At 40.0% G+C, this 18,200-nt stretch overlaps 1 protein-coding gene across 1 annotated transcript; it reads right to left on the reverse strand.

The window, feature by feature from the left end:
* Nucleotides 1-16,997: 16,997 nt before the first annotated feature.
* On the reverse strand, nt 16,998-18,200 carry KCNJ11 (potassium inwardly rectifying channel subfamily J member 11). The gene has a single exon (XM_054390369.1). The coding sequence runs from the start codon at nt 18,198-18,200 to the stop codon at nt 16,998-17,000; it is 1,203 nt and encodes a 400-aa protein (XP_054246344.1).

Consider the following 18,200-nt stretch of genomic DNA (forward strand, 5'->3'; position numbering starts at 1 on the left):
CTTTTTGTGTAGATACACAAACTGCAAAATCTAATGTAAAAGTCATTAAAACTATATTTTCTGTTGAAACTGTTAATGTAATGAGTTTAGTGATCCAAAGAGGGAATTACAGAACTCTTCTAAAGTATTCCTGAAGTCTTAGTGCTTTTAAGTCTGGATTGGTTTTGTGATTTTTATTTTTTTTTGTTTGGGGTTTTTTAGTTTGTTTTTTAAGAAATTCTAACTCAAAGCATCAAATGGGCAGCAAAAAAGGACTGTGTTGCACTTAGTCTAAAAATACTGAGATTTAGGCTACCTAGGATTTCCGAGCATCCAGAGAAAAATACGGACATACAGATGACCAGGTCCACCTGATATTTCTATGGTTTCATTACCAGTCTCAGACTGCAGAACAAATCAAGGTGTTTAAATACTTTCAACAAGTCTACCCTCATTGCCCAATTTACCAGCAGTTGGACACAACATAGCATGACAAGTTAGTTCTGTCTTTCGTTTCCTTTCATTTACTGCCTGTGGGTAATTTCATTTTATGATCCTTGGTCCCGAGAGCTTCACTTCCCCGCCTTCAGTAAAATCATCATGCATGATGCAGATGTCCAGAGAGTTTGACTAGTGATACATCTTTTGATACTGGCAATATTGTAGCAGATACTGTTCCTAAGACATATTTTATGTAAAAACTTTCTGAAAAATCAGGTAATCAGATAGCATAAGAATTCGTTACATTAGCCAAAACTACTCACTGCTCATTCACTGAGTTAAGGAAACCCAGGCAGACAATATCCCTAATCTGTAGGCCAGTGGAGCTACTAAGGACAGTCTTGGGGGGAGGAAGGCAGCTGCAAATTCTGACATCTTCAGCAAACCAGGAAAATTCGTCTTATTCAAAGGCAGGCAAAGAGGAAACGTATGCATTGTTGACACAGTGAGAAGTAAAATACAGGAGCAAGTTGTTAATGATTTTTTTTTTTTCCTCAGGCTCCCCATATTAGGATTAAAGGTTTCATAAACATGTAATATATTTCAGAAAGAACAATCTCCAAGGAATTAGTGTTTCAGTTAAAAATATTCCACTGAACACAGAAACAATTAGTAATCTAAGAGGAGACACTGAGTATTATGATAATGCAGTCTATTGGGTAATAATCTGATTTCATTTTTAGTCACATACAGAATTCTTGATTCCACTTATTAAAAAAAAGGCAAAAAATACTGAAGGTTTTGTTCAATTATCCCTCCACTAGAAACTGCTTTAGAAACTTTATACATTTGGGACCAATTTAATTGAGAAGATAGAAATGGTTTTACTTCTGTTTTACAGCTGGAGAACACAAAGTTGAAGATGCACCAAAACATCCTGCGGGAGGTGATCAGCCTTTACCACCAGGACATGCCCAAGAACCAGCTGCTAGAACTGATCAAGTTCACCCTTAACCACTTGTGCCTCAACTTTATAGCATCTTTACTATTTGGGGAAGGGGGGTGGGGGGGAAAGATAGGGAGGTGGCAGGAAATCAGTGAAACACGAACTCTCCAATTTCTTCCCTACATCATAAAATCATTGGGAATGTTAGAGATGAAGTATCGATCAGATTTGAATCATAAATGAAACTAATCTCTCCAGTGCATCAGTAAGATAATACAAGGGAATAATTTAGAGGCTATAATGGAGGAGAGAATTAGGGAAACTCTTAATAAGGATTTTTATAGCCAGAGGACTGAGCTGTTGAACTCTTCTCTTACAAGAAACGGAGAAGATGTTTGCCATTCTGTGTTTAGGCATGAATCTTCTCAGAGAGGAAGCTGGGAACTGGCCTGAGTGTTATTAGGTCTAGTTTTATGTAGAAACTCTTTGCAGAAATACCAAGAAGCAAAATATAAGGAAATAAAAAAGCATAGATAAAGGCCTACCTGTTCCAGCATTACCAAACCCTTTCTTCTTTGAGACCAAATAGAAATCAAACATCTAATTCTTAATCACAGAAAATTTGCACTTTCTAAAACCTGAACACAGCAAAGAGTTATGTGGAACAGTGAATTTTTCATGTTTACAGAAGTCTAAAATTTCACTGTAAGCCTTCAAAAGGAATACTGTACTTCTGGTGTATTGGTCTGAACCGTCCTTGTTGAGACTAGTTCTGTGCAGCAGTTGAATACTCAACTGGCTCTTGGGACAGTACTTTTGTCCCCTTTCTTTCATCATGTACCAGCTGATCTCAAATTTTTGCATGTTATTAAATAAGCTTTTTATGTTGATGGAAATATTGTGCAAAACAGACCAAGACTTGGTCTTTTTCTGTACTGATTGTCCTACCTCCGACGATGATACCAGATTTTTCAAAATGCACCATGTGCTTCAGAAAGGTCTTCTCAGACATGAATCTTTGACTTAAGAGCCTCACTATTAACTCATAGTCTTTTCAGCAGTTGGTGTAAGTTTATGAAGTGTCCTAAAAGAGGGGTGCTACCTGATTGTATTGTCTTGGTATGGAACCAGGATAGGTCCCTATATTGTAAGCCAAGATTACACAAGAGTAAGATGATTTTCTTGTGGGTTTTACTATAACACTGAAAAATTGTGTAATTGTCCTTGCTTGTCACTCATTTCAGACTGAAAGTATCCTAAAGTATGAACTCTGACTTCTGTTTGATTGGGTTTTTATGTTTGTTTTGGGCTGTTGGGGGTTTTTGTCTTGTTTGGTTTTGGGTTGGGTTTTTGGGGGTTTTTTTGTTTGTTTGGGTTTTTTTACACCAAGGATTTTTCTGATTGCTTAATGCTGGCTTTGAAGTGATGCACACACACGTTGGCAAGCATCCTTTGCATTGCCTTCCTGTTCTGTGGCTAACTGACGGTGTCATTAAAGGAGAACATTGTGCTTTTGAGCAAAGAAACAGGGCCAGGCTTCCGTTACAGAAAGGTGTTCTTTTCAGAGTAAGTCATGTATTTAAAAAAAAAAAAAAAAATCCAAAAAGAAGACAATAACATTTTGTATTGACATTTGGGAAGTTTCTCACTCTGAAGAACTTTGATTGATAGAAGCTAGGCACATTCCTTCCGTATTTAAGGCTTCTTTCATTTGGCCTGAGCACGTTCCTGTTCTACACGCAGTATAATAGAACTGAGCGTCCGAACAGATTAGGTTTCCTTAGCCATCTGATCTTGTTAGTTGTTGTGTCACGTTTCCTTCATTTACACAATTCAAACAATTGACTTTTTACCTTTTTGTTGTTGTTCTTTAAGCTAAAATGATTGACATTTTGATTTAGTTCCCAAACTGTATCTCCACTGTTTGTTGTTTCCATGCAGTTCTAACACCAGGTTGATTATGTCTGTCAAGAGACTAAAATACCTTTCAATAACTTCATCTGTTTGCTAAGAGACCCAGACATAGTTACACCCAACATCCAAACTAAAAGTTTCACAACGTACAGCCCTGGCTTTGGAGTTGTAGCCTGATAACGGGTAACAGAGAAAGGAGGGACACCAAGAGGAAATTATCCAAATGTGGAAAAGTTAAGGGGAAATTTTTTTTTGTATTCTCCCCATCCCACATGAAAATTACAGAGGACAAATGATACAGCCACAGGTATTTGTGGAGAATCGAGGACTGAAATCTCGGGAGTCAATGTATTTCTACAATACAAATCATTCCTTCAGGCTAAGTCTGCCTCCTAACAAATGTCATTAAATGTAATGATATGCTTTGTAATGTAATGCTCAAGCTTCAGTTTCAGTGCAACCTTTTACATTTTGATTGTAAGATCCTGCCTTGCCCAGCTGTTGGAGATGGGCATTATATTCCTCTTACCCCTTTTACTCTGAAACATTGAGTTTTGTAAAGAATTGTTGCAATTTGGGTACTAAACTCAGCTTCTGCTCACTGCAGTCTAGTGAGTATCACTGACTGAGGAAGCTGCTTGTGAGAAGCCAGAGTTTTCACTTGTTTCATCATGAGTTAGCAAAGTTCCTCACTGGGCATTTCAGCTAGCCCAGTGTGTTTAGTGTAAAACTGTGCATCTTTCCTTCATTACTGTCTGCTACCTAGGAGTTGTTCTTGTCAGTGTTTTTTCAAGTAGTAGGCTTGCAGTTTAGCAATATACTACAGCCTTCCTGTTCATTTTTCAGAAGTGGAAGCAGGCAGTTTTTTTAAGCTTTAGAAGTGATGATCAGATTTAATAATAGTCAGGGTTTAGTCAAACTGGCAATTATTTGTTTTAAGTTATGTGGAAGTCAGAGCCTCAGTTCTCATTAACTCTTAAAAGTTACCAAACTGCTGGACACATCTTATGTGTGTTGCCTAAAGGTTTTTCAGATGAGAGCCCAAAATAGAGCTTCATGCTTGTTCCCCCAATTCAAGAGTCTCATATGCATGGGTACCTGTATCACATGTCCACAAAGACAGCAAGGACTGAGTGGATGTTCTTTCAAAAGATTGTCATGTTTGGTCTGTTGACAGTGTTCACCCAATACTGTCCTTCTCTGTCACTCTCTTCTGTAGAGAACGTCACTAAGCCATTTTTATGGATTCAGTCCTGAAGTGTGGTTTAAGTAAGTTCTCTCACTGTGAGGAATATCTGCCTTAGAGGTTATGCAATGTGCTGAAGTCATGCTTGCACATGAAATGTTTAGCAGATTTGTTGCTTTTTAACGTGTGTGGTGTTTGCAATGCTAATGTCTTCTTTTAATTGGGTTCTTTCATAAGAGAAACTAAAATCCTTAGCCACTAAAAGCATGCACCTGCTATGGTACTGATTTCTCAGGAGCTTTTTAAAGTGGGGAAAAAAATTACTGAGCTTACAGCTAAGTGAGAAAGTAGAAAGCTATAATCACAGATAAACAAGGGACTGGAATATCATGGGCACCAGTGCTTTCACCTGTGCTTTGCTTTTCGTTTAGGAGGTGATTACAAGAAAACCAAATATAACTTCATATGGACACCCATTCCAAGACAAAGATGCAGATATTTGGGGTTGTACTTGGATGGGATTTCAGTAGGAGGATGAAGGGGTAAGATTTGGTCAATGTTGTACAAATTTATATCCTCTGGTGCAATATACATAGATAAAGAAGCCCCGCTCTGTAATTCGTATGGATTAGTTTTAATTAAACTGGATTAAACTGAAACTCAGTGCAGTGACAGTTGTCCAGTGTTTTATTGTAAGTGAGTGGGAAAGAGGTGGGTTTAGATCTTGTCTGTGTGCACAGTGGTGTGGAGGCCCTTCCTGTTTGCCCTCTACTTTTGTTTTCTGGAAAGACGTGCAAAGGAATTTATCAAGTCTTGTGTTTTTCCCTGGCACCAGTCTCACTGAGTAGCTATTCACCAGTTAGGTGCTTGAATGCTCAATTACCAATATTCATAAAAACATAAACCAAACTACTGCAACAGCACTACTGACTCTTGAGGACACTGCACACACCTCCCTGACATGTTCAAATTCAAAACAGAAATCCCAGAGAAGGTGAAGCACCTACAGGTTTAGTATCAAGATTTTTTTCCTGTAGGTTGCTTTCTCTTTGCTTACAAATTTTGCCTTCAAATCCATGTGTCAGCCCTTCCAGGCTGTCAGAATGGCTGTGGCAGTGTGTCTCTTGGGGAGATCTGCGGGTCATATCCAAACACATTAGACTCTGCCATTTGTAAATGTTTCTTGATTAAGAAAAAAATGAATGTACAGTGGCATTGTGCAAAGAAGTGAAGCTCTGAGCTATGGATCATCCCTTTGTAATTTATGCAGAAGTAGGTAGCAGATACCAGGAGCTGTCCCTAAGGTTGGCTCCAGAAGTACGTTCTGGCTTACATCCTCAAATATCTGTTATGTACTGAAACTGAGAGATATACTGAGACAGCAAAATGAGAGTCCTATCTGAAAACACAGCAATACTTCCTGTAGTTTAGTTACTTTTTTAAAAAAAGGAACTTTTTTTTACCTAATGTGAAATGGGGAACTAGCTTGACTATTATTTATGCATCTGCAGACAGCAAACATCAAAACCATTTACAGTCACCATAATGTCTTCTAGTGGCTCAAGAGGTTCACTTGCCAGAATGGAATCACTTTGTGTCCAAAAGTACCATGTTTTAAAATTATGCTATCCAATACTATGCTAAATAAGAACCTGTGTACTTGCTTGGGTGGCAAAGTAAAATATCAGTGAAAGCAATTTTTTTCCGGTACACAATTTCTAAACCTGAACAATATGCCAGTGACAAGTGCAGGGATAGAGCACTACAAAGTTGACCTCTCCATTCTTTGCAGCTTTACCATCAATTGAAGCAACTGTTAGTCTGAATGACTGCACAGTGACTGCTGCTCTGTCTCTGTAGCAATTTGTGTTTACTCAGAGATGGATTTTCTTAATAGCTCACAGCTGGTATCTTCTAATAAACTGCCCATAAAGCCTTTTCTGTGTTACAGAAGGTGGTTTCCCCTCTAATCTCTCATTCACACCCTCTCCCACTAGCTTGTCATTGCTGTTAATAATACACTGAGAAGACTACAATTTTTGTGCTCCCTATCACCAGTGACAGCGGACAAGGTAGGATGGAGGTGCAGACAGCCCTCCACTATGCATCATCCCAAGCTACCCTGCTGTGTTAAGTCAGAGCCTATCTAGGAGGAGTGGAGGAATTACTCAACCATGGAGCCCTAAGCAAACTTAAACATACAGAAATTTCCATAGTCACAGAAAGACACTAGTTACTTCAGTAGCAAAGAGTGACGCTCCTGAGCCCATGCCTATTCTACCGGCTGTGGTTACAGTTTGACACACCCCCCACCAGACCAGCCATTTGAACACGGTATGGCTGCGCAGACCTTGGCAGTGCATTTAACACCACAGAGCAATGATGCAACATCTATTATGACACGCAACAGTTGGCACTTGATAGGCTGAACAGTTGCATGCTGTTGCTTCACTAGAGGGAGTCCAAGACAGTACCAAGCACTTTAAGCAGTGGAGTGATGACATAATGAAATAGGATGTTGAAAACTGAACGATCTCTCAAAAGCCCAACCACTGTCATGTTTCAAAAAGCCTTTTTCTTTTACAAGAATGCATTCCTTATACTACACTGATCCTTTTGGGAGGTACCTTGAAAGTGCAAATGAGCACTAAGCTAACAATGCTCTTCATGAATACAGACACCTCTGTACCATGCTTGATCCCCAAGTATGATACACCAGAAATGGATAAAAAACACCACCAGAATCAGTTGGTATATAAAAACCCAAGATACGGACCAGGAGAAGACATTGTTAGCATTTATAGCTTGAAACCACAGTCCTCCTAAGAGTAGGATCCTACATTTTAGATGTTGAAATAACAAAGGCAACGCTGCATTATTTCTGCCAAAAATACAGCTGGAGGTAATGGAATTACACAGATGCAAACTTGTCACTCCAGATGCTGCTCAAGGAACAGCTTCTTTGGAGGTAGTTGGTAAGTTGTTTCATACTGGCTTTTTCCCCCAGAAATTCTAAAGGTAAAAATGACAGATATCAAAGTCAGCTTAGGGGTACCAGTTCATTCAGACAAGAAAAATAGCCAGCCAGTCATCCGTTCTGCTGGGTAGATTTAGTTCAATCTACAGGTAATTATGGTATCATCAGAGTAGTCTTTATTAATTTATCTATTAATTATTTCTGCTCCCAAGTTGTATTTTAGGTGGCTCAGTATTTGGATTAACAGCTGTCTGTCTTTTGGTTGGACTAATTGCTTTCCTGTACATTAAGCACTACAAACACCACATAAGTGGTTTAAAGTGTCTAAATTTCTGTTTTGAATATATTACAATTTCTACACCGAAGACAGTTTTGCAAATTATTTTAGTCTAAGCAAACAGAAGGGATGAGGAACTACAGTCAGCACTGGAACATTCGTTACTGCTATTGTCATCTGTAGCCACTGCTCCAAAAAGCAATGCTTTTGTTCCTATTTGCTGAAAAAAGTTTTCATTTAGTACTTGAGTGGCTGCAGGCAGGCTGGAGATTGCTAAGCCATCTGTTCTGTTACATGGCACTGCAGAGCTGTACTGGCTGGATTCAGGTTGGATCCTGCAGCTAGCTGTCTGATTGCCTGCATTGTGCCAGCCTTAAAGGGCCAAGGATCACCAGTTTGCATCACATCCATTTGGTCTCTGCCAGCTTATACACGCTTATATGTCATCGCTCATTTTTCAGTCTAGACACGTCCTGAATGTTTCAGATGTCCTCTGGCCTCCCCAGGACAAAGCCTGGGTTGTGCCAGTGATGCACCAAGTATGCCCAGAGCATTTAAAAAAAAAAATATTAAAAAAAAAAAAAAACAAACACCACATGAAAAAAAAAATTAAAACAACCAACACACAAACCCAAATGAACTGCAACATGGCAGTTATGAAACAGGGAGAAATAGTGCTGGGATTAGATGCAGTGCATTCAGACTAATTGAAGAGCTGCAGTTTGACTTAAAGTGGCTAATGCACATCATCCTGTTTGATATGCATGTGTCATCTGTAGAACTTCAAATGATAACTCCCAACCGCCTGATGTGGTCTCTTCATTATTAAAAAGAAACAGTGAAAAGCTTACACATCTAAATAACCCTTTCAAAGTGTCCATAGCATCTCTATTCCTGTCCACCCTGCAGGGAGCCTAATCCACTGATCAGAAGAAAAAAAAAAAAAAATCTGGAGCTTGTGAAATATTTTCCTGAGTAAGTGTTTTTTAATTAGATTACATTGATGCTTTACAAGAAAGTAAATAGATTGGTCCTCCTGCAGCAGAGAAACTTGTAGCTCATAATTCGCCATCTTTTACGTTAATGCTGACATAAGTATTTTGAGGACCACAGGAAGGATTAGCAAGGAGAAGCTGGGAACTCCGTAAGACAGGGAAAATATAATAAGATATTTTATTACATGTTACATTTGTTATAGAAGCTCTGTAGCTGGAAAAATATTAAATTATTATAAATAAGTACATTTCTATATCCAGAGGAATAGAAGTTCATTGTGTGTAAGCTGTCAAAAGAACATGATTGTTGTATTCCTTTACTGAGACTCGATGCATCCTACTTCGTTTATAAAAAACAAAATATATAAATACCAAGGCTATAAAGAGCTAAATAATCAAGTTTCTTAAACTTCGTTTTCCACACCTTCTTACCCAGCATTAGTAAATACTGTATCATCTGTGTCTGTGCATATAGATTAAGGGATTTCTGCCCTCAAGAGATTAAAATCCAGTGGTTACTGGAGGAGGATCTATCTAAGGATAACATCAGACAAGAGCTGCTGGGCTGCACAGGCAACTGCTTCTACCTACAATCTGTGCTTCAGATAACACCTACAGCTTTTATGCCTGCCATAAAAAGATTGCTTTCAAAGTTATGTACAAAGCCTGGAGAAACCCATCACAAAAGGGATATTTCTAAAGTTTCCAGGTATGTATAATACATCTGTAGGTCCTTTCACTTTGAGGGTAGTACAGAACACTATTTGATGTAACTGGAGGGGGAAAATAATTTTGTTTCAGGTGTACAAAGGCATTTGGGACAGGAAGGTATATGTTATGAGTCACTGCAAACATGATTTAGCCCCAAGAGACCTTGGCTGTACCCTTCTATTGAATTAGTCCACACAGTGATCCAGGACATATATTTACCTGGCATGTTCTATGTTATTTTTGCTACTGAGAACCTCCACAAAAGCTCCAACAAGCTGGCATAAGCAAAGGTTGAAATTAACTTGGATTTTTGCTTTCCTTTACTTATTTCAAATTAATACAGAATCTTATATTCCCTACTATGAAATCTCCTAAAAGTAAATTGGCTGGTTAGAAAAAGAAAAGCCAAAATTGAGGTTCTGTTATCTTTAATTCAGTCATTCCACCACTAGCTTGCTTTCAAGGAGGTATCACACCTGACTGGAACAATTTCACTATCCCACTCCTCTTTCAACCACAAGATGTAATTTCATATTTACCCTGTGTTGTGAAACAAACACACAAACCAGGCAGCTAACACCCACTGATTTATTACAATTAAATCTGCTCTCCTTCTAATACAATAAAATTACATGTTTAGTGATCAGTTGGGAAAATACTGTGGCACAATTAATTAATCTATTAAACTATTTGGAGAGATGAACTACAAACATGCACACAATTTACTAAGAAAAGGAAAATCTCCCACTAATACCCAGGATATTGATCTATACTCACCACAGGGGGTGGCAGGATGGAGGGTGTGTGTGAGGTCCCTCAGGTTCCATTCTAAAAGGAAGACGTTCCAGGCTGCAAAAGCTGCTTCTGTGGAGCAAGAACAAGAGAACTCCTCTCTCTAGCAGAACTCCATTTATACCCCTGTCAGTTTGGCTGTGGTCAATTGCCTAATTAGTTGTAGGGCCAGTTTCTCTCAAGCAAACAGCAGAACCCTAGACAAGGAGAAGCTGATCTTTATCAGCTCCTCCGGACTCTGCCACACCCTGCTGCAAAATTGTAGTGGTGAGAAAGCAATATAGATTTTAGATTTAATATTTGAAAAGTATTAGCATCAAACCCTTGTCTGGAGTTTACTTCTTAATTAGTTGGTCTAGTGGCAAAGTAACAAAATATTTCAGTTGGCTGAACTGATGGTGAAGGAGCTAAAACCAGCCTGCTCAAGACAAGTGCTTAATTGCTATCATATTGACAGGACTCCTATGTTGGTCTTATTGCTGCCTCCAGAAAAAAAGCCACACCCTTCAACACAGAGCAAAAACTCTCTTTTTTAATATATTCAGTATGACACACTATGTATGTATGCAAGTGTAGTGTCTTACTGAGTCCAGCTACCAAGCACCCAAAGAACAATAGGCATGTATTTTTTTCTATTACAATTGTTTCTTCTGTAATAAATCACTCTTGCCTTGGAGTTCCACGAGTATTTTACTGCAACAGCTTTTTAATAGAAGACTTTGGCTTTTGCTTTAGCACAGTCTCATGTTGGCTACAAGATAACAGAAATTTCTACACAAACCACACTCAGTAAGTCTTGAACTTCCCATGTCAAATTTTGTACCTGACAACTTCAAGCGTTGTATGCATGTATTTATCAGTGCTACAAAGACAGGACAGAGTTACCCAAAGCCAACCAAGTCATAAAAACTAAAATTGGAGAAAGTGGATTGTATTTTTTGTATGAGTGAACTACAGTTCTCTCCAAAGACACCTAACAATGTGAAAATACTAAGATGCAAGGGTTTTCATCCAGCAACTCAACACTGTGTAGAACAAGCCTTTAAACTCCAGGCTGCAGGTAAACTATATTGCTTTATTACTTTATGTTATGTCTTAGAAGTTTGTTTAAATTTGGATGCTAGTTTGCAAATACTCCAGCTTCTTTTAGTGTGGCTGGGTAATGGAATAAGGCACCCCACAAAGTTATTAGAGGTATTGAAGTCTTACCTAAAAGAGATTAAATCCTTAAGGAAGGATTTCTGTATGCCAGAATAATGTGGAAATGATTACATTTTCTATCTCACATGAATAAGCTATAGCTAAACTGTATACTTCAAAAAGGAACTAACAGTACTTTCCCCCTGCAAGCCAATAAGGATCAAATCAAACCCCTCAACTATCGCTGATCAGTACTGGTTTTTTATTTAAACTGTTTCAGAAAAATGAATGAAACAGGACTGCCAGCACATCATTTCAGTCAGGCATTCTCTGAACTGCATCCAGGTTTTTTAAGACATCTGTTCAATTTACCACACTTTCGAGTACTTTCTCTTAGAGTCAATGTGAAAACCAGTGATGACTGAACACTGAGTAACGAGAACATACAAGTAAAAATTGCAAGGACCAGTGTAAATTTGGCAATACTTTCTAATGTAAGATGGTGGCTTTTTCTATGCATACATTAACTTCCTTTATGATAGGTCACTATAAGATTATTACTATTGTAAACAATCATAGGTTCTTCTACAAAGTAGGAGTATCAGGGCTGCTAATAAACTGTCTCTGACTGAGAACCAGACCCACACAGAACCTTTAAAGTATGAGTTTTAAACCAGAACAAGGCCATTCTGATAGCATAATTCCTGAGCACGATCCTCACTTGACCAGGAGAACAGGACTGGAAGCTATAAGTGACAGAATGACTTCTGCTGCAGCTGCACACCCGTATCTCTACAGAACTCTAGGTTTGGGATCAGCAACGTGTGTGTAGAAGAGAAAAAAACAATCAGGCTGTGTATTGCCCACCACCACTGAAGAAGCTGTCCTCAATATTAGACCTGCTTCTGATATGAAAGTCACCTGAAGGAGGCAGTAAGGGATCTCTGGCAGTCCAAAGAGCAGTTCACAGACAACGTTCTTGAACACATGACAGTTTCGCATTGGGCCTGCTCCAGGCCAAGTCCAAACAAGGGGAAAAAGCAGACAAGGATTTTTATTTTTATACCAGTCTCCTCAGGTAATTATTTAATGTTATGAGACATCAGTGAAATGTGAAAATTACAGTTTTAACAGAAGAACACAAACCACTCAGGCAACACAACTCAACCACATTTATGGAGTGGCTTTGGTGTCAAGACCTTTATTGTCATCTCTCTGATTGTGGTCCATCTAGCCAGGAAGGAGTTGCCACTTTGAAGATAAAGTGAATTATTGCACATCCAAAGGCTGGGGTGGATGTGACACTTCAGTGCTGTGTATCTGGAAGGTACAGAGATAGGGTGAGTTTAGCTGTCTAGTTTAAGAGACTACTCCATATTGAAGAAGTAGGAAATAAGGACTATGAGGATGGATCTCCTGTGTAGCTTGCAAAACACAAAAACAGCAAAAAATGTAGGATCAGATGTGAGGTTTCTACTGAAGATAAAAGTTTTGAGGAAACCTGCATTTTAAAAATTCATTGACCACCACTTAAAGCAAACGGACTCTCGGTGGAGACAGATCTGCATGTAATGGTAGAAACACTCCAACCTTCTGCCATAGCATGACAGCCATACTCCCAGCTCAGCTCCTCACCACCTGCATGGCAGCAGTGGCAAAGAGATGGGGTGCCCAATGCATCCTGCCAGGGCAGGCCCCAGCTCCTGTTAAGGGAGGAAAGAGGAGACATGTTCCTCTGTGGAGCCACCATTACAAGGCTTCTGGGCCCCCTCCACTTCCCATGGGATTTAAGGCTCCTCAGTTTTGCAGTAAGGAAGCTGGTTAGGAAACCTCTCCTAGAGTTGCCAATCTTCATTTAAACTCTGCAAGTATTCAGGCACAAAGGCTGACAGGAGCAAGTGGTGAAGAGGAGCTGCAGGTTTTGATTTTTGAAAATTACTTTTAAACTGAGTCATTCCCCTGTGATGATTATTTAAAATCACACTATGTATTAAAATAGGGGCATAAGCCAGCAAAACATGCAATGTACCATCCTCTGTAGGCACCCAGCAGTGCTAAGAGCAGGATGGAGGCAGCAGTATCTGCAGCCTCTCAAGAATGTCTTCTGCTCTTTTAATAGTTCTCCTTGGGGTGGGGTGTGTGGAGGTTTGTATCACATATCTTTCTCCTGTTGCTGAATCAAAAATAGTACACTGAGTCATTTGTTACAGGCACTTAGAGAGTCACCAGCCATGCAGAGCACAGGTCCCACTGTCTGCTCTGATTCAACTTACCGAAGGCCTTCTTCACACAAGGGTCTCCTCACCTCAAACTGCAGCTTTGCTTGAGTGAGGTCTGCAACACTGATGAAATCTCACTTTCTGCCGCAGCAGATGCTTTCAGTAGGTTGGCAGATGACATCCTTTGATCAAAAAATTCACTAAAGCCGGTGGGAATTTTATTACTACCTTCCAGAAACTGAACCTTGGGGAAGGGATGTCGGGTTTGAGATGTTCATCTTGGAATGGAGCAGCTGGCCCTGGATGACTGCAGGGGCAAAAAAGGGCAACTGTCGTGCTTTACCCAAAATCAAAATCTATGCTAGAGGACTTATGGTGACCAATGTACAAAGAAAGAATGGAAAAGGAAGGAAAACGTGAAGAAACAAACTCAGTTTTCAAGGAACTATTAAATATTAATCAGATTGGTATTATTAACTACTAACAAACAAACAAACACAAGGATCAGTTGCCACAAAGCCTTTCTAACACTGTTTCCAATAGGTATCTGTGGTGACCTGTACCTTGCTCAACACGCAGCAATATTTACCCTCTAGATTGAGCAATGCTGGTTGTACCTGGCCTGCAGTCTGGCCTTACAGGGTAAGACTGAATTTTGTCACTCGCCCCATGCTAATATATGATAGCATGTAAACCTGTTAAAGACTTTTATACCAGCTTCTCATACCTGCTTTTTAGGTTCTCTCATCAGAGAGAAGTACTTGATAAATGACAGAATGAAAGGATCCTCACAAAGAAGCAGCATCCCTAGAACAAAATCAGTACACTTATTCTTCCTTGCTCTGCCCCAGAAATGCTTCTGAATATTTTAATAGAAAGATTAAAAATTACAAGAATCCTGAGATTCAAAATTAACCAATAATTTGATTTGAATAATTCATTCTGTTAATTTTAATAGTAGAAACCCTGCCTTCCTCATGGTATTTACTGCATGACTCTTGTTGTTGCAATAGGCAGACTCTTGTTAAGTGACTCTTAAGTGACAAAAAGTGATCCTGAAATGCAGGACAGTAAATGCAAGCTGTTTCCTTCTGTCCTTCCCTCCCATCTCACAGTAAACAGAGAGAATTTTTTGCCTCTCTAGCACAGATTTCCCTGAGCTAAAAAGATCCTTGCAGCAGCTCCTGAAAATAGTTGTACAGTAGCAGTGCTATTGAAGCTGCTTCACGTTTAGGTCAAATCTTGAAAAGAGCTTTAAAATGCTACCATTGCGGAAGAGGCTTTATGCAAGAACCATAAGGTGCATCTCACACTTTGAAATAAAGAACTGAAGAGACCAGGGAGAAACCTACTGTTTCTAGTCAATGGAAAGAGAACTGACTCTTCTAAGAACAGGTGTTGTGGCAAGTGATAAACAATGAACTTACAAAGGAACAAAGGTGTCCAGGAAATGCAAACTGCTCTACTGTAAGCGCACCTCTAATGGGCAATGAGAGATGGAACAAGAGCAGTAAAAGGGAGAAGCTAGAAAATAATGTGACAAGGTTCAGTCTTAGAGAAGAAATTTAATCACCAAAGGCATTTAACGATTCCTTATTTTTAAAAATAGGGTGTTATATGATTACAAATGCAAAATATACCTTTCCAAAATTTCCTTCCTGACTACTCATTAATGCTAGTTGGACCATCTTTTCACAGGAATTTGGAGATTGAACAGGCATTTATTCTCCTAACTGGAAGTCTGATAATGGTCTTCATAAAGCTGAAATACTGAAAAGATAACCATTATTTTATCATTTAAAAACAACCTTTGATCTTACCCAAACAGTATTTCATTTTAATACAGATGCCTGAAAATATTCCATAGTCAATCTGAAAGCTTTGTTGCACTCTTGAATGAGTTTCTCATATCACTACACTGGCAAGGCAAATAGCCATATTCTTTCCAACACCATAATAGTTTTAGGTGTCTGTTGTGAACTACCTAATACACAAGAACTTGATAGTAGAAGCTCCTTGAATAATTGAGTAATTAACTCGGTGCCTCTGCACAGCTTGTGTAATCGGGTGATGGATCAGTACCGTAAAGCTTATTTAGGTTTTGTTTGGACAATGTTACCTTTTTTACTTGAGTAACTGTTCTAGCGCACTGTAGCTAATACTAATGACAACCCTGCATAGACATAAAATTGTTACTAAGATCCCTAGGCAGAGGATTGTCACTGGAACTGAGGGGCCGAGCACAGCTCCTTTGTTTGACAGTAAATGCCAAATATTGAATTCAGCTAAAATCAAAACAGGCACTGGTTGTGTGGGGAGCTCGAAACATAACTGAGAATTGTTTTCTCAGCATGAGTGTTTTGTGACAGCATCCCAGAAGCAACCACGCTGTCCACATCCCTCCTTTCCCCAAGAACACAAACCTCAGTTCTTTACAAAAGGGAAAGGAGTGAAAGGTTTTGCCTACTGCATGCAGATACATAATTCAGCATTCAGCATTCCCCACTCCTTTAAAATAGTTATTTATATTCCCCGATTATCTAACAGAATTCACTCTGACCTATGGGAGAGATTAATTTTTCACTGGGTATCCTATTGCCACGTGGCTTGGTGTGTATGTTTTTTGCTTCTTTTCATCTGGAACTCTGAATACAGAATTTTTCCTATTTATAATTAATTTCAGTTGTATACTATCCACTGCTCTTTGTAAAGGCAAATCATTGCTTACTATTAGAAATGTGCAGCCCAAAAATGTATTCCTGAATGTTTTATTTTGGTAGTGTAAAAGGCTTTAAAATAAACAAAAGTAAATATTCCAACACATTTCATAATGGCTCCATATGATACAATATGGATGAAGCAAATCTGGCCATTAATTTCTTTGAGGCATAGAGTTTAATACATAGATGCTTCCAGATCTGCTGTGGTGTCATACGTAACAGTTTTGCCTTACCCTTTTGTTATCATTCACATTCAGCCTACTTTATTAATTATTAATATTTTATTTTGCAATATTGATTGTTCTAGTTAAACAGTTAAAAACTACTGACTTGAAGACACTGCAAGACCCTAATTACTGTAACCTCTGAGGATATAATTTTTTTTTTTGGTGAAAAGATGTCATTACCTGCAGATGAATCAATGCAAAATGATTGTGTAATTAAATAGGACAGTCTGAACTGATATTTAAAGCTGCAGACCATGCTTTTCCTACTCCCAGTGCTGCTTGAAATCTTACACCTTTAAAAAAATATAATTAGCTTTAGATTTATCCCACAATAAATAACATCAGAACATACCTTGTGCTACCAACCTGAATTAGAAAAAAACCAAAAAAAAAGTAAGAGGCCACCTCAATGTTTTGAGTTTATGAGATCTTTCCAACACAAAGTCCTAAGAGAGTTTTCCAGTGAAAAGGCATCAGGAAGGCTCATCACTTAGGGTAAACTTGGGCTTTAGCTTGACAGACCTCTTCCTTACTGTGCCTTTAGGGGACAGTGGCATGGTGTCCATAATGCTCTTGTCCTCCTCCAGCTGCCTAGCAGTGCATGAAGGGGTGGGTACTTTCACCGTGTTGCCAAATTTAGAGTAGTCCACGGAGTATCGCCCATCTTCCTCTGCCACAATGGGCACAAACCTTTGGCCCCAGAGGATTTCGTCTGCCAAGTAGGAGGTTCTGGCTTGAGTGGTGATGCCGGTGGTCTCCACCACCCCTTCCAAGATGACAATAATCTCCAGGTCCTCGTGGTGGTGAAGGTTCACAGGGGAGATGTCGTAGAGGGGACTGTTCTTGTCTATCACATGGTAGATGATAAGTGGGGAGACGAGGAAGATGCTGTTGCCCCCCACGGGGTTCTCCATCTGGATGTCGATCTGGTTGAGGGGCACCACCTCCCCCTCCAGGCTGGCGGTCTTCTTCACTACTTGCATGCGAATGGTGGCGCTGATGATCATGCTCTTCCGGAGGTCACCCACTCGCAGCATGAAACAGAGCTTGCCTTCCCGCAGGGCGATGACCGCGTGCTTGCTGAAGATGAGAGTCTCGGCCCGGCGGTGGGCCTGTGAAGTCTTCATGAAGATGCAGCCCAGCATGATGGCGTTGATCACCAGCCCCACAATGTTCTGCACAATCAGTACAAGGATAGCAGCTGGGCATTCCTCTGTCACCATGCGTCCACCAAAGCCGATTGTCACCTGCACCTCGATGGAGAAGAGGAAGGCGGAAGTGAAGGAGTGGATGCTGGTCACACAAGGCACGAAGCTGTCCAGGGACCCTGACGCACCCTCTGCGGGGTCACGCTGCAGACGGGTGCTGTGGTCCAGGTCTCCATGGGCAAAGGCTATGAGCCACCAGACCATGCCAAAGAGCAGCCAGCTGCACAGGAAGGACATAGTGAAAATAAGCAGCGTGTGGGGCCACTTGAGGTCCACCAGCGTGGTGAAGACATCCTGAAGGAAGCGTCCCTGCTCCCGGATATTTTTGTGGGCCACATTGCATGCCCCGTTCTTGCCCACGAAACGCGCCCTCCGCTCGCGGGCGCGGTACCGGGCATGATCCGGCACATCCTCTGCCAGCCGGGTCAGCACGTACTCCTCGGGGATGATCCCCTTCCTCGACAGCAT

The sequence above is a fragment of the Indicator indicator genome, chromosome 21 (assembly GCF_027791375.1).
Source record: "Indicator indicator isolate 239-I01 chromosome 21, UM_Iind_1.1, whole genome shotgun sequence".
Lineage (NCBI taxonomy): Eukaryota > Metazoa > Chordata > Aves > Piciformes > Indicatoridae > Indicator > Indicator indicator.